General features: G+C 37.5%; 1 protein-coding gene across 4 annotated transcripts in view; it reads right to left on the bottom strand.

Moving 5' to 3' along the window:
* LOC116260289 (squalene synthase 1-like) overlaps nucleotides 1-20,990 on the bottom strand; it is a 33,666-nt gene extending 12,676 nt beyond the window's left edge. Inside the window, exons 1-13 of one of the 4 annotated variants that reach the window (XM_031638502.2) lie at nucleotides 20,482-20,981; nucleotides 18,725-18,767; nucleotides 18,071-18,160; nucleotides 16,469-16,544; nucleotides 15,832-15,901; nucleotides 15,036-15,179; nucleotides 14,811-14,915; nucleotides 14,452-14,598; nucleotides 12,677-12,752; nucleotides 11,581-11,669; nucleotides 10,936-11,027; nucleotides 10,779-10,824; nucleotides 10,389-10,696 (exon numbers count right to left, since the gene is read on the bottom strand). In XM_031638502.2, coding sequence (XP_031494362.1) covers nucleotides 10,640-10,696; nucleotides 10,779-10,824; nucleotides 10,936-11,027; nucleotides 11,581-11,669; nucleotides 12,677-12,752; nucleotides 14,452-14,598; nucleotides 14,811-14,915; nucleotides 15,036-15,179; nucleotides 15,832-15,901; nucleotides 16,469-16,544; nucleotides 18,071-18,160; nucleotides 18,725-18,767; nucleotides 20,482-20,676 — 1,230 coding nt within the window. In that variant the 5' untranslated portion in view covers nucleotides 20,677-20,981 and the 3' untranslated portion in view covers nucleotides 10,389-10,639. Of the gene's footprint in view, nucleotides 1-10,388; nucleotides 10,697-10,778; nucleotides 10,825-10,935; nucleotides 11,028-11,580; nucleotides 11,670-12,676; nucleotides 12,753-14,451; nucleotides 14,599-14,810; nucleotides 14,916-15,035; nucleotides 15,180-15,831; nucleotides 15,902-16,468; nucleotides 16,545-18,070; nucleotides 18,161-18,724; nucleotides 18,768-20,481 lie in introns of those variants that run through there. The other 3 variants (XM_050079596.1, XM_050079595.1, XM_050079594.1) reach the window with 3 other exon arrangements.
* Between the last annotated feature and the right edge of the window lie 5,463 nt (nucleotides 20,991-26,453).

Here is a 26,453-nt window from a genome sequence, read left to right as displayed (position 1 = left end):
GAAGTGCTCCCAACGTCCCCATCTTCGCCTTCCTTCTCCCTCCACCTCGATCTTCTCCTTTGCACGATTAGATGTTGAACAAGAAACTGAAATCGCTCTTCTATATATAGCCGCCGAGCGCGTCCAAGTTGGAGAGTCTCCACGTTCAGAAACAACATCATCAACTTCCGCAATAGGTTCAACTCCTAGAGGTTCATATTCAGAAATTGCTCCAAGTTAATTGGGTTGGCAATGGTCTTTCTATCGAAGCAGGTGGAATAAGGGCAGCAGTGCACCCTTTAACTAGGTACTACATTCTTCCACGTAAAACACATATGCATACCACGAAGAAGATCGAACTAATGGCATAACTGTTCGAATTTTTAAGGTTTACCTATTGTCCAACATTCTTTTGTTTTCTAAAACTGTCAAAGTGATGTGCGTGGAACATAGTTTTGTCTCTCAAGTGCATCTTTTATGTGAGCCTCTCCTTATTTTAACTTTTTAAATATATGTAGCAGCAATGGACGAGTGCAAAGTGCAGGAACTCATAAAAATGAAAAATCATGAAAACTTAGTGCTTGTACTAAATTTTATGAGCTGAAAAAGATAAGAACATCAATATTAAAAGCTTTGTGAAACTCTGTTTATACATATTTATTTTCATGTTCTCAATTATATGAGTTTACTTAGTTATGCATTCATTTATATGGATTTTTCTTTTCTAGTCTAAGCTAAGAAGTATGCCCATTCCCCTATTATGTAAAACTAAAATCTATTTTCCCAAATTTAAGGACAAGACCTGCTTTGGCTTATAGAGGTTCCACTTTTTCACTTCCGAGCGGGTTATACGGAAAGGATGACAGGGAAAAGTGTGAAGACTGCGAAGTGAACCAGGCCAAGCACGAGCTGCTGGAGCCCGGCTTTGTCGAGCCTCGAGCCAAGCCAGTGCCCAACTTTACTCAAACCAAGCGCTAAAGAATTATGCGAAAACGAGTTTCATTTTGGCAGCATGCAGCAATATAATAAAAAAAATTTTAAGTAGTAGTTGGTATTTTATTTGTTTGCTTGTTTTTTTTTATCATAAACAAAAAAGCAAGCTGCAAGTATTAGACAAACTACTTCAGCCGCTCTGGCCAGCTGCTGGCAAGGGCTATAGGGCTGCTGGAGTTAGACTTTGTCGAGCCTTTACCCAAGTCACTACGACTGATGCCCAACCTTACTCAAAACAAGGGGTAAAGAATTATGTGAAAACGAGTTTCATTTTGGCTACATGCAACAATATAATAAGAAATTTTTATGTAGTAGTTGGTATTTTGTTTTCTTTCAAAAACAAAGAAAAGCAAGCTGCAAGTAGACAAAACTTTGTGAAATAAAGCTGAAAAACTTATGAAGCCCGCTACCTGTGGGGGTTAAAAAACTTCAAATTTATGAACATTTTTCAACACAAAAAACTTTATTTTATGCCAATGAAAGTTTTGTTAAACTAACTACCATCAAGTTCAATTTAAGGGTTTAACAATTGATGCACAAGCCAATGGGTTTGGACTTAACATACTTTTTTCATTTATTTTTCAAGGTGAGTGGTTTCGCCATCCATCTGGTGTCACTTGCTCATTGGATTCATAGAACATGTTTTGAGACTTTTTATGGTCCAATGAAATAACACTTCAGGTCATGACATCGACTACAACTACAAGATATATAACGTAGACCCCTTGCACCCAAAAGATTGTTATGCAACAATTTACAAGGTCGGCCTCATTCCATCATGCATTGTGAAAGAACAAAAAGAAAAAAGAAAAGGTTTTTTCTTTTTCACGAGATAAGTGCGGATATTCCTTGCGTGTCAATTTGACGTGGACATGTGAAAGCGGAGACATATCTTGCTTGCGATCATATGGTAAAGTGGATTACTCCTCGTTACGGTAAAGTAGCTAAAATCCACATGCTAATAAAGCCAATTGTTTTTTCTTCATTTTTCTTATTATTATTTTTAACCCAAATACCTCAATTTTCATGGCAAATTTCAAAATTCGTTAATGATTCTTTGTGAGTGTTGGATGATGTCAATTTTCTTTTTAATGTTTATTTAGGAGAAACACTTTCAACGTAAAACTCTTAAAGGCCATATAGTTATACTTCTAAGATTCATGCTTGCTTTAAGGTTTAGATGAACATAAAATACATCTTTCTACTCGAGTGTCACACTTATCATTGTTTGCAGTTTGGGTGAGCCGAAATGTAACAACAATTATAAGATTCAAACCTTAGATCCCTGAAGTGTGAACCATCTTGTTACTTGGTTATGCTATGCCCTTGAGACACAACCAGGCGGTGTCATTTGATTCGCAGTTTATGTGCCTTGTTTGTCCTTAATTGTAGCCTCTATTTTCGTATACTGTGAATACATTTTTTTGGTAATAAAATTAATTCCGATTCAATAATCAGTCACTGTTTGAGATCTGCTTATGCAGAATAACATCAACAGTTAAAATGTTGTGACAAAGGCCCACGAAACGGTTTCGAATTCGCCAAGTTCTCTGTCTATGAATCCTTGTAATATGTCATTGAAGTTTCAAGTCCTAGAGAATATAAACTGATTGGGCAGCTTACCATCATCTATCAAAGACGATTTGGAAAAAAAAAAGAAAAAAAGGAAGGACCCTGTTTTCCTTTTCCTCCAAAAACCAAATAACTGTTTTTAAAAAAGTTAATTTTTCACGTATTTTCTAAGACTAAAAAAAATTAAAATAATGTCTTGTTTGATAATAATCATTGTTACGTGATTTCACAAGTGAACGTGAAACAAATCCCTCCTTCAATGCTGTAATGACACCAACGCAGTTTTTTTGTTGGGTTGTCTGTCATTAGATTTTAATTTGTATTTATTTAAGGCTGATCTCAGATCTATAAATTTAGGGTCGAACTTTTTATTTTAAATCCATTTACCATGCAAAATGGATTCCTCATATTATTTAAAAAAGAGGATCTCTCAAATTGCATTTTTTTACTCAACAGCTTTGAATCTTAAATATGACACTATCAAACACAACCATAAAGATTCATAACACACAAATGTACGTGGTAGAAAATTAGAAATATGTTCCGACTAGAAATTCAAAAGTTGTAAGGCAGACTCTCGAATTCGTGGCTGAAAGTGCAGCTTTTAAATTAAAAAAAAAAACTTTTATTTAACAAACCCACGGAAGTGTGGTAACAAAGAAGCATTTATACATGTTCAAAAAGCAGCGGGTATAGAAGACCTACCACTTGTCAAGATATCATAGTTACTTTCATCTTTTCCAATTTTGCCTCTCTCTCTCTCGCTACATTTTGGTCCTTCTGTCCCAATTGAAGCAACTTATCTTGTAAATATCACTCATTATTTGTGATTTAGCTAATGTGCATCCTCTTCCATTATGTAAAATGTATTTCTTATACAGCCGGCACTTAGAGGGCATAAAGCCACAAACATATAACTTCTCAAAACCCTGTTTGTCCTCTGACGAAAACCTAAATTCGCCAACTTGTAAATAGTGGTTCACCACAAAAGGTTGTAGCACCATTATCTTTGCACGTTCACGACTAGAGTTATTCATCATCTCTCTCTCTCTCTCTCTCTTATATATATATATATAATGTGTGTGTGTGGTCAGACTATGCATTAAAGATAACAATGAGCATTTAATAAACTTAATCTACTAACCAATTTAGTGCACAATTTCTTTTAACTAAACAGGCTATGAAATGCTTAAGCAAAAAAGCAAGATATTCATTCTCATTGACTTAGGTTGACTTGTGCCCAATATGTTAAAACTTTTGGTCTATCCTGTCTGGCCATTCTAGATGCTATACGAACTCGCGAGATTAGAACTTGTGACGTTTCGTGATGTTTCGTCAACTTGGTGACTTTTGCAAGTATTACTTTATATAAAGGGTCTACTGTTGGGTTGGTTGTGGCCATGTGCCTGACTTAAACCATTATAACGTATGAGAGGGCCCGCTCAACGTTATGGTAATTAATTACAACATTTTCAGTTTTATCTACTGAAAAGTTTGTAACCCACTTGCTTCGTAACTGCACAACTGGGCGTACGGGGAATCCAAGGAAAGCCTATTTTATATGCCCAGCATCTACTTTGTTTCGGAGGACTGATGCTGGGGTTAGCCCCGGAATTTATTAACAAACAATGGGGAGAGTATATACAACAAAAAAAGGGATCAGAGCGATCATAAACTTTACAAAATATCCTCGTACGGCCTCCAGTGAGGAGGAGGCAGATGTCAAACTTTGCTGGTAATGGTTCTGTCTACCCTCTTAAGTAAATGAAACACCTCAGGCCAAGCACTTGCAGTAGCGGCTAATGAAACTTCCGTTGTTACAAATTACCTTAATGATGCCTCCAAGGCTATCGTTATCTTGAAATGCTCATAGGCAGTGCAGGAGGAGGCTTCCTTCATCAGTAGCTCTACGCCCACTACTCTCTCTCACTAGAGCAGACACATCCCTATTATCCTTGTTAAGATGTATTGCAATGTAGATATTGTAGACAGTTTCATTCTCCCACCTCCAGCAGCCCCACGATAGCCCTACCTCTAACCAAGTTTGGATAGCTTGCCTATCACTAGGCTTCCAGTCTCTAGAGATGATGAAATCAGTGCAATACCTCCATAGTGTCTTACTACTAATATTCATAGCATGTTTTCCCTCATGTTTGCAGCTGTTGCGCAATTTCCATATATGCCAGAGGATTATGTACAGCAAATTCTTCAAGCACTTGAAAAGGATCTTGTTTTTAAATTTGCGAGAAGTCCACCAAACAAGAGCTTCCTTAACAGTTGTAGGCTGGAAATTACTCTACCCAAACTTTCTTATATCTAACTCCCACAGGCTTTTGATTTCCTTGCAATGAAGGAAAACATAGTTAATATCTTCTTGAGCTTTATTGCAGATATAACATCTGGAAGGAAGTTGAAGACCTCTCTATTGGGCTCTTGCATCAACATAAAGGTCACCTTCAACTGCCAAGTAGGTTGTCCATGTACATGGGAAGGGGCTCCAACTTTTCAAATGGAATTCCTCCAAGGCTGAACAGTACTGCTAGCATGCAGCACATCCCAAATATGGTGTCGTGACAGTGGATGGTTGCCACAGTCCACTCATTCTAGTATGTCCTGCCAGCTGTCCTCAAGGACTAGAACTTGCATCAGAATGCTCATAGAATCAAAAAATAATTGGACATATGTTTCTTGATCAACAAGTATCTCTTTAATAGAGCAGTTTATGGTGACTAGAACAAGGGGCCAATGAGCAGGTGCAATCTTGTTAGCAATGATAATACCATTCCACCAGTCACGCCAAAATTTGACTCTAGAACCATTATAGACTCTCCAATGAACTTGAAATTCAATAAGCTGCCAACATTTGATCACCCTATTCCATAAAAAGGATTCACTCCCACTGAGTTTATAATGCCACAAACTTTTCTTGGCATGGCAAAATATTTAACCTTGACAAGATCAGTCCAAAGAGAATCCTGTGTGATTGCTTTGACCCCAAGAAAACAGAAGTTGGCCCTATTAACATCCGCCATATAACGAAGTCTAACTCCACCCTCCACCTTTGGCTTACAAAGAGTCGCCCAACTGATAAGGTGCAACCCTTTTGCCTCTCTGTCGTCCCCCATAATGAAACCTGAACACAACCTGTCAAGTTTATGACAAATAGACAAGGGAATCCACACGACCATCATCCAATAGTTAGGGATAGACGACAATACATGTTTAACCAAGCAAAGTCTACCGACATAAGAGAGTAGCTTCGGCTTCCAGCCAGCAAGATTCTGATTAACTTATCACAAGATGTTCACATTGGCTCGCAACGATGGCCTGAATATGGAGAGGCAAGCCCAAATGAATGATTGGAAAATTTCCAATTCTCCAACCCGTAATTATACAAAGTCTGCTGCATTCCAACTCCAAAAAGTTGAAAAAGAAAACAGATGTCTTGTTGGGATTAACTTTGAGACCCGAGGTTGCCTCAAACTCAGCGAGGCAATCTCTAAGGCCTAGAAAACACTTTTCTTTTCCTTCAATGAAAATGAGAACATCATCAGCGAAAAAGGATGAGTGATAGAGTTTAAACAATTAACCTTGTGAGCCCGGATCCTTTCCACTTGCAAATAGGTCAGAAAGTTGCGGCTGAGTACTTCCATCGTAACGATGAACAGGTAGGGGGACAAAGGATCTTCCTGCCTAAACCCCCTTCTGGTGTAAAACCAGGAACCTTCCTTGCCGTTAATGAGAAGCACAAAGGACACAGTAGAAACCACATTCATAATCCGTCTGATCCAGTTGGAACAAAAGCCTAGAAACTTAAGCCCATTCTCCAAAAATTGCCAATTCACCCTATCATAAACCTTGTTAAGATCTATTTTAACAAATGCCACCCTAGACTTACTACGGGCGAGGGAGTGGACCACCTCTTGGCTCAAAAGAAACTATCTTGAATGCTATGGCCCATCAAAAATGCCGACTAATTTCGATCAAGAATACGGCTCATAATAGGTCTCATCCGCAAGACCTTGATACGAGTGACGAATTTGAGGATGCTATTGCATAGAGAGATAGGTCAGAACTTGTCTATGGTGCTGGCTCCCTCTTCTTTGGGAAGAAGAACAATGTGAGTTTAATTGATCCCCTTAACTATGCGACCAGATTAAAAAAATTCCTTAATAGCGAGACTCACATCAGGTCCAATAATGGACCAAAACGAATGATAAAATTGATTGTTGAATCCGTCTGGCCCAATGGCTGAATCCTTATTCGCACTGAAGACTGCCCACTAAATTTCCTCATCGCGAATAGGACTAACCGAATACTCATTTTCTTCTGCAGTCACCAACGGACCTGGAGAAACATTAGAAAGAAGAAGGTCAGGGCCAATATTATCAGTCAACATGTCTTTGAAATATCTAGTGCAAGAAGCAAATATATCATCCATCTCAGAAACCACTCTATCACCATCCATGTTCATGCATATATGGTTTCTCCTTTGCCTGGCTTTAGCAATAGCCTGGAAAAATTTGGAATTATATCGCCTTCTCTCATCCACCTCACACAAGCCTTTTGTCTTAATCGCTCCTCATCCATCTTGATAAGCTTTAGGAGAGTGAGGCGGAGCTTCAACTCACGGGAGCTTGCTACCGGATCACCCTCTTCCACCTGCTTCTGAGCCTCACCCACCTGCAGTCTAAGTCTACCAATAATTTTGTTTAGGCCATTTGGACTTTGCTTAGACCAAGCCTGAAGCTTATTTCTAACAAACTAAAGTTTGGAAACCAATCTAACCATGCGGCAACCAACAACCTGCTAAGCCCAACAGTCAGAAATAAGCTTCTACACTGGGGGAATTGTTTCCAAAAGGTGAAGTAACGAATGACTGATTTGCCACATGTAAAGATGTGATTCCTCACAGCCTCCATAATAATAGGGCTATGGTAAGAAGAGGTGCGACGTATAATGGAGAGACTGAAAAGCCAGTCACGGCAATCCCACCAGTCAACAGAGACAAAGCAATGGTCAATCAAACTCTGCACATTATCGGGTCTCGCTCTATTGTTAGACCAGAAAACTTAACGTGGGGATCAAGAATTTCAACGAACTGATTGGTCGTAATGAAATTATTGAAAAGAATGCACGGCCACAAGGTTGGGGGTCGTCCTGATTTCTACGACATGTCCATAACCGAATTGAAATCACCCAAGCAAACATTCAGCTTACTTATGCTAGAAAGCTCTGCACTAAGCTCATCATACTGGAGTCTCCGAATACGAAAATCCGGATGGAGATACACCCCTAAAACTGAAAAAATTCTGCCGGAGCTTTGGTGCTTAACCACGATAGAAATCCAATGAACTTGCACTTTTGAGGTCTGCACATGCATCTTGTCTGCATCCCACAATAGCCAAATCCTAGCCCATTGGCCATTGAGATGAATGTTAGAAATAGAATGATATCTGGGAAACTTAAAACTGAGCTTTTCCAAGGCGGCATCATTCAATTTTGTATTTATGAGGACAGCAATGTCAGGGTTAGCATGCTGAAAATAAGTTGTAGATTACGCTGGCCAGTGGCGCCGGCCAGCCCACGAGCATTCCAAGAGAGGAACCTCATTGCGTCCCCATAGGGTGGTGGCACACACTACTACACCCTACCAGGTCTTCGCTGTTAAGGCTATTTTCCTTTCCATCCATTCAAATTTTATCTTCTTTAAGTAAAGGTACACTCATATCCTGGTCTCTTGGATCTTCAGCAGTTGAGGAAGCCCTGGCTTCAGCTGCACTGAAGCTAGAGTGGTCCATGGTATGAGGAATTAGCAGGTCTGCATTTGTGTGAGAAACAATTAAACCAGAGAGGAGCTTCTTTGGCTGAGGAAGGCTGCTACTATGTTAGATGCTCTGTTGTAGTGTGATTTTTTTTATCACAACAGAGGGCTCCTTGAAGCAAACCCTAAAACGCTGCACGCACTATTGTTTTTCAATCTAACATCTTTCACTCTTCCTTTTCAGCTAAGCAATCTTGGGCGGAACATCAAAGTTCCTACACTGGTACCAGAGCCTCGTTATACAACCTGAAAAAAAAAAACAATATGTCGAAACAGTGACTTACTTAATATACTGCTTGTGAAACCTGCTTTTGTCTCTGTTTGTGTGTGCTTGATATGCACACCATGTATGATGTTATTTTATTGTATGCTAGCAAGCATGATACCAAACATATGCATGTTGTTTATGATCATTCACCTGTTCATAGCATGTTTACATAAATTAGATAACATGATAGGTGAGATTTAATATGGTTGCATATTCGGCTGTCTCATGTCTGCATATTTGTGCTTGCACCTAGAAATATATCACCCAAGTATTTTTAAAAGAATTCTGGCATCGATTTTTCTGATGGCATCCATTTTCTGATGAAATGGTTGTTTACCTTTTTTTTTTTTGTTTCTTTAACTATGGTATTACTTGTCACCATGCCATGTTGTTCCTTTCCTGTGAATTCGATGGTTTTTGAATTTTGTATGTGAAAAAGAAAGGGAAGAACAGAGAAGAAAAAACTAACGGAGAGTGGGAAAGATTAATAATAATAATAATAATGAGTTGGTATTTTACCGTGTGGCTGCAACTTCCTCTTCCGGTATCTCCTGGGGAATATGCTGGGAGAACTTATTTGCACCGGTTGTGAGGCAGCGGAGACGGCCGATCACGGGCGAAAGAGTGCCCGAGAGGTTCATGTTGGAGATGTCGAGGAGGAAGCTAGATGCATCTCCTCCTAATCCATGATTTATGCATTCTATCAGTGATATTTTCTTTGTGTATCTTATATAGTTTTGATGATATATTATTGTTTGAGGATTGACTTTGTGTAGCCCTAACTTCTATCATTGATTATAGTATATTGTTTTTGGGTGGTAGTATTCCGGTGGTTTTTTACTCTCATTGTTTTGAGGTGTTTTTCCTCGTAAAATTTTCTCGTGCAGTTTGTGATTGTGATTAGTTTGGTTGGATTGCTTGGTCATTGATTCTAGGCTATAACTTGTGAATTTTAATAGATTCTTATCCAATTACTTTCCTCCCAACATTTTTTCCCAAGTGAATGGGCGTAGGAAGCGAGCTCCTTTATCTCCTTAATAGTCAGCATCGGTGGCGTCCCTCTGCTTCTGAAATTGTTAACTGACTGCGGTGCAGTAGAAGGGATTGTGGTTGTCTTCTCCTCTTCGTTTTGGTTACCGTCATCGCCATCTTCCTGGAATTCTCTATCACTATCATCCTCCTCTTCAAATTCTTCATCCTCGTCGTCTTCTTCGAAGATGCTGCCAGATAGAAGCGTGCCACTCTGCTTGTGGATGAATGGCACGGAAAGGGAGCAAATGACGAGGAGTTTGGAAGGTAGGAAAAGAGTTGGGGAGGCCGGGTGAAGTGAGAAGAGAGTATGGAGGCGGCGGGGAAGAGGAAAGCAGTCTGAAAAGTTGGCGAGAGGCGGAAGGGGAGAGCAGGTAGCGACAGTAACCACCGAAAGGTAGCCATGGTTCCGCTCGCCTTACCCTCGCGCAGGGAGTCTGGTCTAGTGAGGGGGCTCTTCGCGCAAGAATTCACGAGATCGATTCGCCTCAGAGCGACAAGCCTCATGGAGACACGCGAGTCCGGTCTTAACAGTGATAAGTTCTGTGATGCCATTATTCTCAAAAAGCGGGCCACCAGTAATTTGACTCGTTATTATCATCAGTTGTCAAAAAGTTAAAATATTTAACATTTTGATGCATTAATTTATTCGTCATATGAACAGACAGTTGTGCGTTACTAAAGTGGAAACCGTTGACAGCGAAATTGCATAATCTGGGTACATAGTTTCTGTAGTAGATTTTGTGATTCCTTGATATCGTTTATGATGTTAATAAACCATACATGCAGCACAACAGCTACTTTGGGAACATGACCTTGTTACATGTTTGGGAACAAAAACTTATCTTAGGCCTTGTTACACGAACTTTGGTACAAATCCATCGTGAAGAAATTCATTATCTTCATGTCATGATACAACTGCATATAAAATAGGACCAGTCCATAATGCACAACCAACCCACCAGAGGGGATCATCATTTGGAGTACAGATATGCAACCAATATGGAAAACAGCATTATCATCACCATCATCTGTCACAAATCACAAGAAGTGATAAACATTAAGCAATAAACTTTTAACAGTAACTAGTTTTCCATGAGGATCTAAACTTACAAAAAGTGCTGTTTGCCTTGATTGCTGCTCTTCTGCATAGACACGTCTGAAACAGAAGATAAAAAGGGAGCAGCAGTAAGATAAAACCACCATGCTGGACTAGGAACAAAAAGTACTGAAATTTGCACAGCAGAAGAGAAGGGTGTAAAGTGCCAACCTTTCTCTCAGTAAACCAGATGCCCTGCAGACATTCTGCACCTTTTCTGTTAATTCTATAGTCTGTGAAGCATTGGGATCACTCTTGTCGACCTGCAAATTGCACACTTCGTTAGAGTCCAGCCACAAACAATAGCACATTTGCATGAATGGGTTAATTCATTCATTTGCATGCAAGCTTTTGACGACTAAGACAGAACATAAGGAAGAAATTGCTAGAGATCCTGATTGGGGTAAGCACTAAGCACAAATAGTATGACCAAATTCCTGGAACAAAAATAACAGGGAAGAAAAAGCTAAACTGGCCAATGTATGAAAGAGCACATATAGATCTCCAACTCAACCACAGTATGAAAGGACTGACGAATTACAAACATAAGCTCAAAACTACGACATAATTGCAACTGATGTCAACAACGTTAATGGAAATTGATGAAAGATACAAAAAGTAAAACAACAAATGAGACTACAACTAAATGCACAAACAGAAAGACCAACATAATATGTATCACAGGCTGGACTAATATCAGTAAACAATGAAACCAAAAATCAGTTCGATTTACTAACAAGAAATATTCATTAAAGAAAATGCATGTGTTTCAGAGGTTATCGTGCAGAACGAAGCGTTATGAGAATGAATACATACCTTTGACTGTAAGAGGGAAGAAAAGTCAAAAAAAGCACCATATACGTCACTCATTGTCTTAGTCTGGTCAACCACCTTAGCTACTAAACCTATAAAACCATTAAAACAATTTAAAATGATAACATCGTAAAACTCTTGAATCAATTTTGCACATGTTCCATAAATTACCTGTGCAAATCAGCATTTAAGCATCAAAATATTACCATTTTAAAAGAAGAATATAGCCTAATAATGTTTTGAATAGCTGCTTATAAATTCGTTTTCATTAAACTTTCGAAGTGTGATATAATCAAGCATCAAAGAAATGTATCGAAAGATCATCTTGCTGAGTGCTCTTCATTCATTGGAAGCCCGTCCAATGGAGTTATTCAAGAATTTCTAACTTTAGAATGGAAGTTTTGGAGATAAGCCAGGTCAACCATAGCATGGACACCAGATGCAGCCTAAGATCACATGGTCATAGCATCAAGAAGAAAATTTATGTAAACACACGTTGGTTTTTCCCATCAAGAAAAGCATAGGACAATAACATATGTGCAACCTAAATGGACTTCCAATTAGTATAGACAGAACCATTCGAAATTCAGTAAGACATATAGACTACTTGAAATCTAGGTGGTTTTGAATGTTATTTGCTAAAGTGATGAAAACTTCAAGCCTAAATCCACATCTGCATTATACATTTTTCAGTTTTCATTCTTTCAGTAAAAGAAATGCAGGCTACTTCGTCATCTGACATCACTTGTTTCAATCATGTAAGGCTGTGAGTATGAGCGCCCACATCCCTTTCATTTGCAGAAAAATGTGATTCATGCTTCATCATCATGAAGAACCAAAGCTAGTCGAAGTTGGTGAAGTAGAAAAATGCTTCAAACCAGTTCCCCAATCATGTCATTCAGTAGCAGTTTTGACTTTGAATAAGGCCGCTCCCATTGAAAATCATGACATTTTAAGAGTCCACTGCTACTTAGGCTTGTAGCAGAAATCTGAAGTGGACAAACCACGCCAATTCTCATGTGTGATACTCCAAACAGCCAAATGACAATAATATAAAGAAATCAAATTATCTAAAATGTGTTCAAATACAACTCATTACCACGTCTCATTTTCACGACTCCTCGGAAAACTTGAATATTGTTGTAACATAAAGCTAATGTCCCAATAGCCATGATCTGAAACATGAACTAAGTCAGTCTAGGTGGAAGGAATGACCTGGTACATAACAACATATAACTCACATTTTATTAACATATACAAACACAACTATGAGTGCATGGTTGGTGTCAGCAATAGACTCCCCAATTACATCCCAAGAAAGCAGAATCTCTTGTTTGTGTGTATGTATGTCTGTGTGTGTATGTGCATGTGTGTGTGTGAAAGAGAGGTAGAGAGAGAGAGAGATGCCAACAGCTTGAGACTCTTGTTTCACCTTCTGATTCAATGTGTGTTTATGTGTGTGCATGGCTATGCATTGTGTGAGATGGCAACAGTTTGTGCCCCACCTTCTTGTGACCAATTTCATTTCAACTCAAAAACCCCACTATAAGGGTAAGCTAGTTCATCTTCTAACACCACTTTTCTCTTACAACTTTACATCCCTGAAGCTTTAGCTTCAACCAAGACTCAACCTTCTGATCCTGTTGATAAATCTGCCAGACCAACAGAATCCAGAATTCCACAGAACCTGGAGTTACTCCTAAGTCCTAACAGTAGCCTCCGACAAGAGAGGTAAACTACACACAAGCCCTCTGTTTAACATCTCAGTTCTAAATTCTAATTAATTTTGAAGTCAAGGTTACATGCAAAATGACAAAATTTTGAAAGAAAATGATGCACGGATAGAGGATAGTAATAAACTGGTGTACACTATGAGGTATCTATGTGGTAAATAAACTAATAAAAGTATCAACTGTTGTACATGAAGCTGGGCTCGGTTGAAAGGGCAGAAGTAGATAGTGGTTTGAAGCAATTTCAAACAGCTTGGGAGTGGGAACCTGACCATGAAGTTAGAAACCATGAATAGCAAGGCCACCAAAAAAAAAAAAAAAAAAAGAAGAGGTTATGTGACCAAAGTCACTAAACTAATGAATGAATGAATCAATGAATTTGCTATATCATTTAATACCACTAAACTCAAGCAAAATTCATGACTAATGTGAATATATGTAGTTGACAGCACTATCCATAGTTCAAAATTGAATATGGTTAGTTGGGTAGAAGAACAGGTTGTACTTGTACAGTTGTACCACCTTTTCAGAAAGCAACAGAAGTGACCGCTACACCAAACATCACTTCATGTGAAGTGTATAAACAAAAAAAATAGATACGTAGATTGTTACAAGCCTAATTGAGCAACTTTGAGACAACTCGAGCTCAAAGATCAAGTTTGCATTAGACCTGTTTATCATATAAGTCAAGCCCAGAACAAGCCAGACTCAACTCATGTTACCAGACTCATTGCCCACTCCTACTTGTGTGGATGTGACAACCTCTTCAGAGAGTTGATGTGGCATTGAGCATAACCAATATAAGGGAGTCGGGACCATGTATTGATCTCTGTACCTATATATTAGAAATATAATGCACCTGTACTAGAAATACAATAACAATCTGAAGTAGCTTTTTCGCTGAAAGAAAGATGGAAAACTCAAGAATACCAAAAATCACATGTAAAAGATGAGCAATTATGCACTGAACGATGCATTATAATTTGGAAAGCAATTAGGCATGTGCAAGTATAGGCAAGGAACACACAATATGAGTTCATTACTTCGTTTTAAAGATCTCTCTTCAAATATATTGCTTGTAAAATCATTTAAGCAAGAAACCAAAGACCAAACAATAACAGACCAGTGTGTGTGGCATAGATACCTGAGGAATAGCACAAAAGCGGAAGATGTTAGGATCATTCAAAGCAGACATGTATCTTAAGCAGTCTTCCATATGAGTAAGCGCATTTGTCACCATCTCATTCAAGCATTTCACTGCTACCACTGAGTTCTCCTCATACTTCAAATCCTGACGGAAATGACAAAATGACACACTCAACTGATTGTTAACTAATCATTCCCCATCAATAGGACATGGTCTAGAAAGCAGCAGAAGCATCAAAGTGTGACATATCAGTCAGAAAGTAAATGGCTTCAGAAACATTTCAGTAATAAGTTACCGATACGACTGATCACTGATATGATGACCACCATGTTGATATCTAAATTTTAGTCATTTACCTCAAGTTTATCTACATATTTATTCCAGATTTCACGAGGCCAGAACATGCGCGACTTTGGTATTTCATTAATGTCCTCCAAGTAGTCTCTTATAATGTTTGTTTTCTGCAAGTAAGAAAAACTGTAAGGCCCAGCATAGAACTGCAAATCCATTGCCATATTTCTGAAGAATGTTAGCAAATGGCAGTTGTGACCAACTTGTTGACCAATGTTTCAAAGGCAAACCTGAAGGAACAACCCCATAGAGTTTGACAGATCATCAGGAGCCAAGTCTTCCAAACGAGAAGCATGGAAAAGCTTGGATAGCCCCAACCCAACTAGTCCAGCAACGTAATAGCAATATTCATCATAATCACTGATTGTCTCAACCTATCAACATTAAAAAAACGAAAGAGGTCAAGGGAGGAGTCAGCTAAACACCACAGAAAATAGTGGTTATTAAGTTTCAATATGATAAAATTTATTGGTTCTTAACTTGAATGGCAACCTTATTGCATAACAAGAGCAGGAAGAAATTTTTTCTTTCTTTTAAGCATGTTTATTTGTCTTTTATTAAAAGAGACTTCCAAAGGAACGGTTAAAGTGTTGAAAATAACCAAAAACACAATAATATTTTCATATAATCAACAAACAGCTAACCCTTTTCAAAGAAAGGTACGTGGGTGTTCGTCTATCAATTCTACTGCAAATGCCTGGCAAATTTACAATTTAGTTTCTAAAAGAGATACAAATAAACCACCTAATATTTGTTGCCACAAGAACACATTTAAGGTATTTTGGTCAGTTCAACTAACACCCAACTTGTGCTAATAATAGCCTTTGTTAAATTGATGGAAAATTTATTCTTGTAAGTGGAAGAAAATGATACGCATGTTTTCACCATAAAAGAAAAAAAGGCCATAGAGACTTGATAAAATATGACCCAAAATGTCCAACACAATAATATCCCATAAATGAAGCTACAATCTAGGATTTATTTCATTTCCTAGGAACAACCAGCAATAGGTTTTGTGATTTGTACCTCCACGCAAATGAATTTTGCCATGCCTGCACCCATTCTTTTGGTAATATCTTCAATTGCCTCTTGATAACTAAACAAGCAAGCAAGAGGCAAATGCAATTAGAAAGATATATTGAACTGCAAGAAAATAGCATTTCTTGACTCCAATGGATTCTTCATTAACAAAGGTGATGCTTTTACATGTACTAGGATCCTTCTCAAACATTACTGGAAGACATGTATACTTAAGCAAAGCATGAGTATACAGAAAGAAAAACAAATGTGGTAAACCAACAACTTACTACTTCAAAAATTCATGATTCTCATGTCATCTTGCTACTATCTACCAAAACCTCTTGGAACCTGACATAATGGATTTTTTCAAGACATTGTTGCAAACATCATGAGCTAGGATCAATAAGCTTATGAGTGTCCTCTTAAATTTGCTTATTGCTTACCATTGCTTTTCATGTCTTCTATCACTATGATTTATTATAGATTTATACGGCATATGGATTTCGATAACATTCAATTAGAGATATACAATCATTGCACTTCAACCAAGCTATTCTCTCCCACACCTATAACCGGTAGAAACTTGGATGAGAAGTTAGAGCATGGACAAACAGTCAACATCTTTAAGGATAGCAAACTTAACCTTTTCCCAAGCTCCAAGAAGGCCGTTGAAACATGGTGAAATTGATCCATGAGGACTTTGTAGTGCTTAGTTCCACCTAAACATGCATGATGTGTCATATAATCAGGATAAGTAAGAAAATGGTTGACCTTCATCAAATGAACATGAATATTTTATTTCTGCAAACGATACATGATAATATTTGATTAAAAAAATGACAAAGAAGAAAAATACTGCTAAAGTTGTAAGGACATGTTTGCTGGCTTGCAACCATGCTTGTCTACTTGGTACATACTGCACTTCATTTTCCCCTTCAACAACAAGCAAGCAGCATAAACAAGAGACAGAAGTCACTTAAGGCCAGAACAGTATGATTATGTAGCCTACTGTTGAATACCTGAGTGGCAAGAAAGCCTAGTTAAAACACCATGTATTTGGTCAAAGTAATTTGGCGCTCAAAATCTATTCTTCGTGCAGCTTCAACTTTGTGGCCAATCTTGGGGAACAAATTGTAATGGAGAAATACAATATTTGCAGTATGAAGGCATCGCTTTAGTGGCTCAACATTTATAGGCACAAAATTGAAATTCAATTTTCCATTAGCCAGTTGAATGCAAGTTGGCTAATATTACTTGATGCAGTCAAGTAAACATTGAGATTATTAAACTGTAAATCTCACAAATAAACCCCACAAGGACAACCAAAAAGCAACCAGCAATTTTTCTGGAGGCAAAGATTTATAGCCCATTTGCATTGACACTAGTCCATGTCCAAAATCAGGTTTAGTATCAAACCCAGCTATCTTGAAGTAGTTTAATGCTAAAATTGGGTTTCTCACATGTTCTTAGCACCATTTATTCAAATCAATTGTTCAACATATTAGGGATACAGAAACAGACATCTTAATATACTAAGATCCAACAAAATAATGTGACAATGGACATGCTTAAAGCTGCTAAAAGACACATGCTTCTTATATGCAGGAAATTCAGAAGCCTGTTCTCCTCACTTGGCTTAATGTGAATAGATGATTCCTTCTCTCAGAAGATTCAATTCAGTTAAGGTATCTATCTTCAGCTTGCATAGGGGTACATCACAAAAGTGGAAGCCCAACAATATCAACCAAATCAAATAACCATCCAGCCTAATGTTGAGGGCTTTATGAGAAACATGTGGTTCTCAGCCTCGGTAGCTGAAATCAATGTTTCAGTCTGAATATTGCAATAATTGTGGTCAATAAGTTGAAATTCACAGCTTTAATAGCTAAAATTTTGCCCTTTTGGATATGGTATGCATATTAGCAGAATATTTGTTTTATATGTCCACTTGTACTTTGAAGTTCTAATCCATATGGGTAATAAGAGATGAAGGACATCAAACATCACCTCTGCAGGGACTACGTCATTAGAATATGCCAGCTACCCTTCTCAAGATTCAAGGGCAATAGTTAAGAGTAACCTCGGCAAAAGCTGAATTATATATACAATGCACTGTACAGATTCTCAACATATACAGCATCAATCAATATATTTCAATTCTTGCACCAGTCAAAAAGAAGACAGGAACAATATTGTTGTAGAAAAAGGGAGGCAAAACAGAAAAACGTGATTTTAAGAATCTTACATGCAAAATGCCAAGAGGTATCATATATGTGACTGTGAAAAGATTTCAGAATTGGTACTTTCACATCAGAAGGTATGCTTGTGTCATCCTCTGTACAAGGAAAGTGCAAATAACATTAGACTCTGGAAGCCATTCTTTGTGATAAACAGTTGAAAAAGTTAAAATCTGCAACAGAGAAAAAGAGAAAAGGTACCAACAATCAAGCAGGGGATGAAATTCTAATTATCCTTTTTCAAACTAAAATGGCACAAAAAAATGCATATTAGGCAGCAAAATTTGTTAGTAGTTGATAAATTCATTAAGGCAGAAAGGCCAAAATCACAACCAATCAATCATTATATTACTTGTCAAAATTTTCTTCTTTTTAGATCTCTTCCAATTCTGCCTTGCATTGGTTTTTGTCTTCTCTTAACAATTGATTGCACAGTCACAGTAACGGAAAAGATTATGAAGAATAAAACTTTTGAGGTGTAAAATAAAGAAAGCTAATACAACCAGTATTCAACTCAACCTAGTAAAGTAACTATAGGAGAAAAGAAGGATGCCCTGTAAACACAAAGAAAGGACAATATACACTGGCAAGTAGAAGTAAGAAAGTAACCTACAAAACTACATAGTAGAATACAAAAGAACTGAAGGAGATTGTTAACCAACCAACAGTGTCAAGTGCACGAAGAACCAAGTAAAAAATGCAAACCTGCAAAAAATATGAAAAACAAGCCACTGTTAAGCAATATTTTGCTGGTCCAAATAAGACATTTAGAAGGAAACTAGTCAGAAATGATATCAACAAAATACCAGTGAAAGAGAAAAACAAGATGCTTCAAGAAGCAAAACCAAACTCTTGTGCTGCTGAGGGCACAAGTTTGAGCAACATGCCAAACTTAGTTTGTCTCGGAGATCCTAAATGAAAAACTGAAGTTTTATTCCAAACTTGTCATGGCCCATAGTTGGTTAAAATTGATAGCTTAAGGTTCTTACTGTTCACATACAGAGATATTTCATATGGTTTGAACCCTCGCACTGTCATCAAAAACTGTTTGCCAATAGGGTGGCTCTCTTAATTGGATACAAGGATGCGCCTTAATAGCTAAGGGATAAAGTATCATAACAACTAGTACATTTCTGTCCGTTAAAAATAAAATCTACAGTATTGAAGAATAAACAGTAGATGGATTAATATTTAAATAACTTCGAAGGATTACGCTTGAGATACCTTTGGCCTCTGGATATTTGGTGATAACCAGTAAGCCAAAAGACCAGTCTAGGGATGCAAGATCCTCTTTTTTTATACTGCTGGAGTAGCTTCATGAAGTAGCATGCTTCTGCAACTAACTCATCCTTGTAAGCACCAGCAAGATAAACTAAGGAAGATGACCATTGCAAAGAGCCTGAACCATCACGAGCCCCAAGTCAATCATTAAACCGAACTGTCTTGCTTGGGAGTTTATATAACATCCTTTCTCTATTCCTTCACTGATTCACCATGACAGTCAACCAATGATTAATCCAATTTCTTCAACCAACAAAAGGATTTGCTCCCTATGCCTCCAGAGCACAATGAATCCTTAATTACGTAACAAGAAAGCTGCACTCAACATACAAGGAATCCCAAAATCTAACGCCATGAAATGAAAACATTGGGACAGATGTTTGTTGCTTCCTTTCTTACACATATGATACGGATTTGCAAAGAATCGCTCCAGACTCGGCAATACCAGGATGGAGATTATACAAATAACGAGATGAGGACAAGGGCTATGAATAATAGACTTTTCTCGAACGTTAAAAACAACCACAAAAATTAACAAACCGGGCACATCGTTCCATCTTGGCGGCACCGATGCAACATGCAGAAAACATTTGGACCGTCACGATCCTTGAAGAACCAAAAGCATAGAGCAATAATGTTCTGCACTCCTTAAGAACAGAAGGCACTTGATGGTCTACATACTTTAAGAACATCAAGAAAGCGTCTAAAAAACAAGCGGGTAAAAATCAATCCAAATCCGAAAAAAACAATGAGCGGCAAGTGGAAAACAACGTAACAGGCATTTCCCAATGACCTCAATAGGTTATTCTACAGATCCATCAACATATTTTTCTACTCTCTAACCGAAGTTTTTTCAACCCAACGTTCATCCAGTCTATAAATCGCAGAAAAGGAAGAAGAACCGCGGACACTAAAAACTCCTCCACAACATCATACTAAGACCAACTTACCACCAACACCCAATCTTCGCATCTTTGAGGGACTAACCCGACATGCAAAGCAAATGTTACAGATTCAACACTCTTCAAGAACACAGCAATATCCACAACACAACCGGCTGGTAGCCACAAAAAATTTAGCAAAAAGGAAGATCAGATGAAGTAGCCATCACTAACAGAAAAGACGAGCAAAGGCTTACCGCGTCTCGGAGTTCCTTGCCCAGTTGCTGGATGACAAGAGCGAAGCTTCGAGACACCTTTGTGAGCATTGTGTAGCAGAATGCCCAATGCGGCTGGGGAGGGATCTGTTTCTCGGCGCGGCTCGACGCCATCATCATCTTCACGAGCACCGGGAAATCCTCTGGGTGCTTCAGAATTGCTCCCAACGTCCCCATCTTGGCCTTCCTTCTCCCTCCACCTCGATCTTCTCCTTTGCACGATTAGATGTTGAACAAGAAACCGGAATCACTCTTCTGTATATAGTCGAGCGCGTCCCAGTTGGAGAGAATCCACGTTCAGAAACAAGATCACTCGACGTCTGGTATTATCGCCATGTCTATGTTCCGCCTCATTTTTTTTCTCCTGAATTTCCGGTCCAACTTTGAAATGTTTGAGTCAGCCACACAGGATTCACATAGAGGAAGCATCGCCTGCTAGTGAGACCTCGGCGTTGTTTTTCCTGGATACTGAAGATCTGGATTACCAAGAGTGGGTCAACCAGCCTTCCACTTGGGACCCAATTTCAACACTTGTGCTTTAACGTCTCCATCCTCTATGCAGCGGGATTTTGATTTTTTTTTTTTTTTTTTTTTTTGGTTTGTAAATACCATATTTTTGGCAATAAAATTAAGGGAATAATTTTTCGGAACAACCGCACATTAAAAAAAAAATTAAAAGATTTAAGGTACGATTTCTATATCATCAATATAGGGCATGTGTTGTTGAATTTCATTGCTTTTCTTTTGACAATTCACGGCTTTTAAAAGTTACAAAGTTTTTGTTTTTCCTTTTACTTATTCATACTTATTCATATAGATGGACTTAGGTATGCCTTTCAACTTAGATATCCCATTTACTATTATTTGTAACTAAGAAGAATAACATACGGAAACATAACATGATAACGACCTCAAATCACTAAGAATCGAAACATGATAACGACCACAAGATTTGAACTTTAAACTTCTCAAGTGTGAGCCGCGTTACGCCCCTTAAAAGCTCGAAGGTTCTTGTTTTTATCTTTAAAAAAAAGTTCTTGATACCTATGATTTGGCGTTTATTGTAAATGTATGATGCAATGTGACACGATGGTCGAAACCGCATCATTTTGCTGCAAAATTTATCACCCTTGAGACGAAATTAAAAAATAACAATGTTCCGTCTTACCTTGATTGGTCTCAATATTGTAGTTAAGAAAAAAAAAAAAAACCCAAAATTTGTGAAGAGGCTAATCACTGCCTGGATACTACTACTTAACCCAAAAAAGAAATAAATATCTAAATAAAGTTAACACATTTAAGATATTATAATTCAGTATTTGATATGCTTTTGGTTGGGATGTCAATTCAAACTTGATCTAACTTTTATCATATTTAATTCCTTGGATATTCACATGTTCATATTCATACCATATCTAATTCTAATTTTAAAACTTAATTTTACAATCTGACTTGTAAATTTACAATTGAATCTGGTTTTTAAATTAACAACTTCATTAACATAGATTATTGATTGACTTTCAAAACGTTTGCATATTGGATAGAAAAAAAATTTAACTCATTAATATATCCGATACCGTTTGGGACAGAAGACATCATTTTGTATATTTAATGGGCATTTGGATTTGGTAATAGAAACAGTGAGTTCTTTAACAAAGCCTTAATGTTTGCATAAGATCCACAGGAGATGATGAAAAGCTAATTCACGGTTCTGGACCTGAATCCGGCGTGATCTCCCCTGGTCCCCTCACCAAGGAAAAGAAAGGAGACATCGGGTGTCACATTTCTTTGTCGAGCTCATGGCAGAGGCAAAATCGACAGTGAAGAATTGATAACTATATGCAGAAAAGCCAGCATCTCATAAATGGAGGAGGACCGCATTTGGGTGGTGCCATTAAAGCCATCAACTTCAACTTCCTCAATGGGTTCAACTCCTAGAGGCTAGATGGAACAGAGATTCACCATCGCACCAAGACTTATCGAGTCATATTCAGAAATTGCTCCATGTTAATTGGGTTGGCAATCGTCTTTCTATAGAAGCGGGTGGAATCAGAGATTATGTTGTTCATATTTATTATATAATTGTTTGATTTTTTGTGAACAAAAGGTTAATCTATGTAACATAGACCCCATGAAGTGGACTGGGCTACAACCAAAAGATGGTCATGACAGCCACTACAAGATATGTAACATAGACCCCATGAAGTGGAATTATTGTGCTCAAAATCGACATCGACTTCAAATCTTTATTATTTCTAAGAAGCCATTTCAGATTGTGTTTGAGAAGCCGATCTTACTTTCTTGACTTTTTTTTATTAGTGAATAAAGGTAATTATATATTTCATGAGATACACAAGCGACTACTAGTTCATTTTTAACTTACAAAATAAATATTATTGTTTAACCTCTTCTAATCCCACGGTTAATTTGTGTCATATTTAATGAGATACATTGACATATTTATCAAATCAATGTTTCTTCATTTTTTTTTCTCTTTTTCCTTGGTTACTTGTATAGGGCCTAGCTAAAGTTCATCTGTCTTAAAAGAATAATACAAAAGTATGGTAAATACAATAATTGTACTGAGATACCGTTCGTGTTGGAAATTATTGGACGGGCATAACCAAGTAACAAGATGGTTCACACTTGAAGGATCTCAAGTTTGAATCCTATGGCTGTTGTTACGTTCTGGTGTTTACTCACGCAGAGTGCAAACAATGACAAGTGCGACACTCGAGTTGAAAGATGTATTGTATATTCATCTAAACTCTGAAGCAAGCCTGAATCTTGAAAGTATAACTATTCGAGCTTTAAGAGTTTTAGGTTGAAAGTGTTTCTCCTAAGTAAACATTAAGAAACAAAATCGACATCATCCAACACTCACAAAGAATCATTAACGAATTTTAAGCATTTTGACATTTGCCATGAAAATTGAGGTATTTGGATTAAAAAATAATATAAGAAAGAGAAAGGGATTGGCTTTATTAGCATGTGGATGTTAGTTGGCAGATCTAATTCATCCAACAAAGAAAGCACATGCATCCAACAGGTTCTCTGTATCGAGGAGTTGTCCACTTTACCAGGTAATCACAAGCAAGAGAAGTCTCGGCTCTCACACGTCCACGTCAAATTGACACGCAAGGAATATCATGGAATGAGGCGGACCTTGTAAATTCTTGTGTAACAATCTTTTGGTATGCAACTCAATTATGCTAGCGCCGTCCGTCATTCATGGATGCAACAAATATACACGCAAGAGAAAGACAAGAGGGTTGGAGTCTTTTAGAATTTTTTTTACAAAAACATATACATTTTTATATTTTTAATATATCATTTAAAAGCTTAAGTTTTAATCATTATCAAAAATATTTTGGTCATTCCATACCCTTATACACAACTTTTCGTGCACAAGAACGGGGTGCACATAATCAATTCAATCGTGTGGCCGACGTTAAAATTAAAAAAAAAATGTCACTAAAAACATGACTAGCTTGGTATTCGTCGCGGTTTAAATTGTGGAGTAACTGTGATTTACGATCATATTAATCAACTATTCAACATATGATAACTTAATATATATATATATATATATAAAAATTGCTAATTATTTAACGGAATACCATGAACCAACACGAAAAAACACCATAAATCATTGCTGGTGCTTTTGTTTTAGCAACAGTTTTTTAAATATCGTGTCATCCGGCAACTTTCAACTCGGCAGCCACTCTCCATGATAGCCGGGACACAGAATAGTGCCCTTGACTTGAGTTTGGAGACGCCAGTGATGGCATCGGAATTGAGGAGATCGCTTTCATTGGCAAGTTTGGCTGTTGATTGAGTAATATTATGCTGGCCCTCGGCTGTCTGCGTGATTCGATCGCCCTTGCAGTTAAGTACGACCAAGTTGATACCATACCACAGCAGTTCATGTGTCAGCGTTTATATTATATTAATTATTATTATACATATATAATATATTTAGAATATAAAGGCTTTATATAAGTTGATTCAGGAGCGAAACTATTTTTTTTTTATTGGAGAGACCAAACTTAAATTTTAAATTTTTTTACATAGGTTAAACTTAACTTTTTAAATTTTTAATGTAAAAAATTGGATTTTTAAAAATGTGAAATACATCTATGAACCCTGCCGGCTGCCCGAGCCCATACATATCTTCAACCACTCGTTGGTATGAGTGGATAAACTCGTTAAATCCATGTATTTTGGATGGACAACTTAGTCCGTCGCTTTATCTGTATGATTTTTTTTTTTAATTTAAAATTTTGGTATCATTATGAAAAAAACTATCTTTGATTTGACTGTAACACCTTAAAAGTTTAGTTTCGTATTGAAAATTATGTTCAATGACTTATAAAGGAGGCCATTAATAAGATGATTGTCTTGGTTTTTAGTTTTTTTTGGGTTAGAACCAAAATTGTTAGGGGCAGAGTGGAATCCGTCGAACTAGGAACCAAAACCCAAGAGTAAGTCAAGTTGTCATAGAGGTATCAAAACAAGGTTTCGATCTTATAACGTGTGGGTTGTCATCAATATCAACTTGACCTCATCTCTCAATATGTTTTTTCTTTCATTTTTTTTTTCTTTAGTCTGGTCTCAATTCCTGTAAGTGCTATATTTTACATTTATATAGCTGAAGTGATGGAGTTGAAGGATGCGCCACTATTAAGTTGGTTCAAGACCTTGAAGAATGGAGGAGCATTTAGGCCTCATTTCTGGAGAGCGGGTTGTTGAAATGTCAAGCTAAGTTTTTGAATCTAATAGCATATTTTTGGAAATTAAAGGAAAATTTTTATTGTAGAGCCTGACATTTGGCTACAATTTCTAAAGTAGGGTTAACCTTTTCGGTACCAGACTGGTCTTTCAGGATTGGTTTTTGCATGAGACCTTTCCAATTTTCATACACATTTGGTCAAGGTTAAAAAGTTTTATTTACCTGACATAAAATGGCAGCTCCATCATTGTTATTTACTTCGTCATAACTTGCATTTTAACTAGAATTAAAGTTAATGGTAAATATAGATTTTCATTTGATGTGATCAGTAAAACTATGTTTCATATAAAGAAGAACAGAAACATGAGACCCATATTTACTATTTAGGTTTGTGACCAAAAGATGGTCCTTTAAATGAAAAACATTTCCTTCAATTAAATTTGCCATAAACATACACTTGAGCAGAAACAATGTCTTCGGACAACTCATTTTCAACTGAAATGGTGTAATTATAAAAGGTTTATAGATTTTTCATGTGTAAAGCATAAGCCCAATACAGAACAAGAAAGAGAAAAAAAGAACACACACAATTGATAAAGTTTTCAATGTCAACCTCTTTTTTTTGCTGACGGTTGTGAATGAGGACTCAATCATTTATTTCATTTTGGAATCTGAAACATGAAGAACCTGTAGTCATTCACCCCACTGAACTGGTGCGGAAATGGCTGGGGATGCCAACGGGCAATCCACTCAAACTCCAACCTGTTAGTCGGATCCTAGAAATAAGATCTGGATAGTAATTCGAACGCTTGCAGTTTGTGGCCAAGTTTGAGCACTGATCAAAGTTCGACACCTTATGTAAATGTAGGATCTTACAATCTGATAAAGAATTCGGTTTTGAGGAGCTATGTTTGAACTCAAGGTGGAATTCAGATCTAATCAACGGATTTCCTGCGAAAACTAGAGTTCAGCCGAGTCCAACATTTTGCATCATGGCGCTATCCTCTGTATCATTTTGCAGAAAGATTCACCGCCAAATCCGATAATGACAACACCACCACCACCAAAAGCGACAGACACCATCAACGAGTAAATGGGCACAGTAGATTCCAAACTCACAAAAGGCGTGGTGCCTCCCAACCGGTGTACAAAGTCCTGCTCTCCCCTTAGTTGAGCAACCGAGTATTCAATGCCCCATTTGGAAGAATTTAGTTCAACTAAA

The sequence above is a fragment of the Nymphaea colorata genome, chromosome 9, assembly GCF_008831285.2.
Source record: "Nymphaea colorata isolate Beijing-Zhang1983 chromosome 9, ASM883128v2, whole genome shotgun sequence".
In the NCBI taxonomy this organism is placed as follows: Eukaryota; Viridiplantae; Streptophyta; class Magnoliopsida; order Nymphaeales; family Nymphaeaceae; genus Nymphaea; species Nymphaea colorata.
This window is presented reverse-complemented; position numbering and strand designations above follow the sequence as displayed.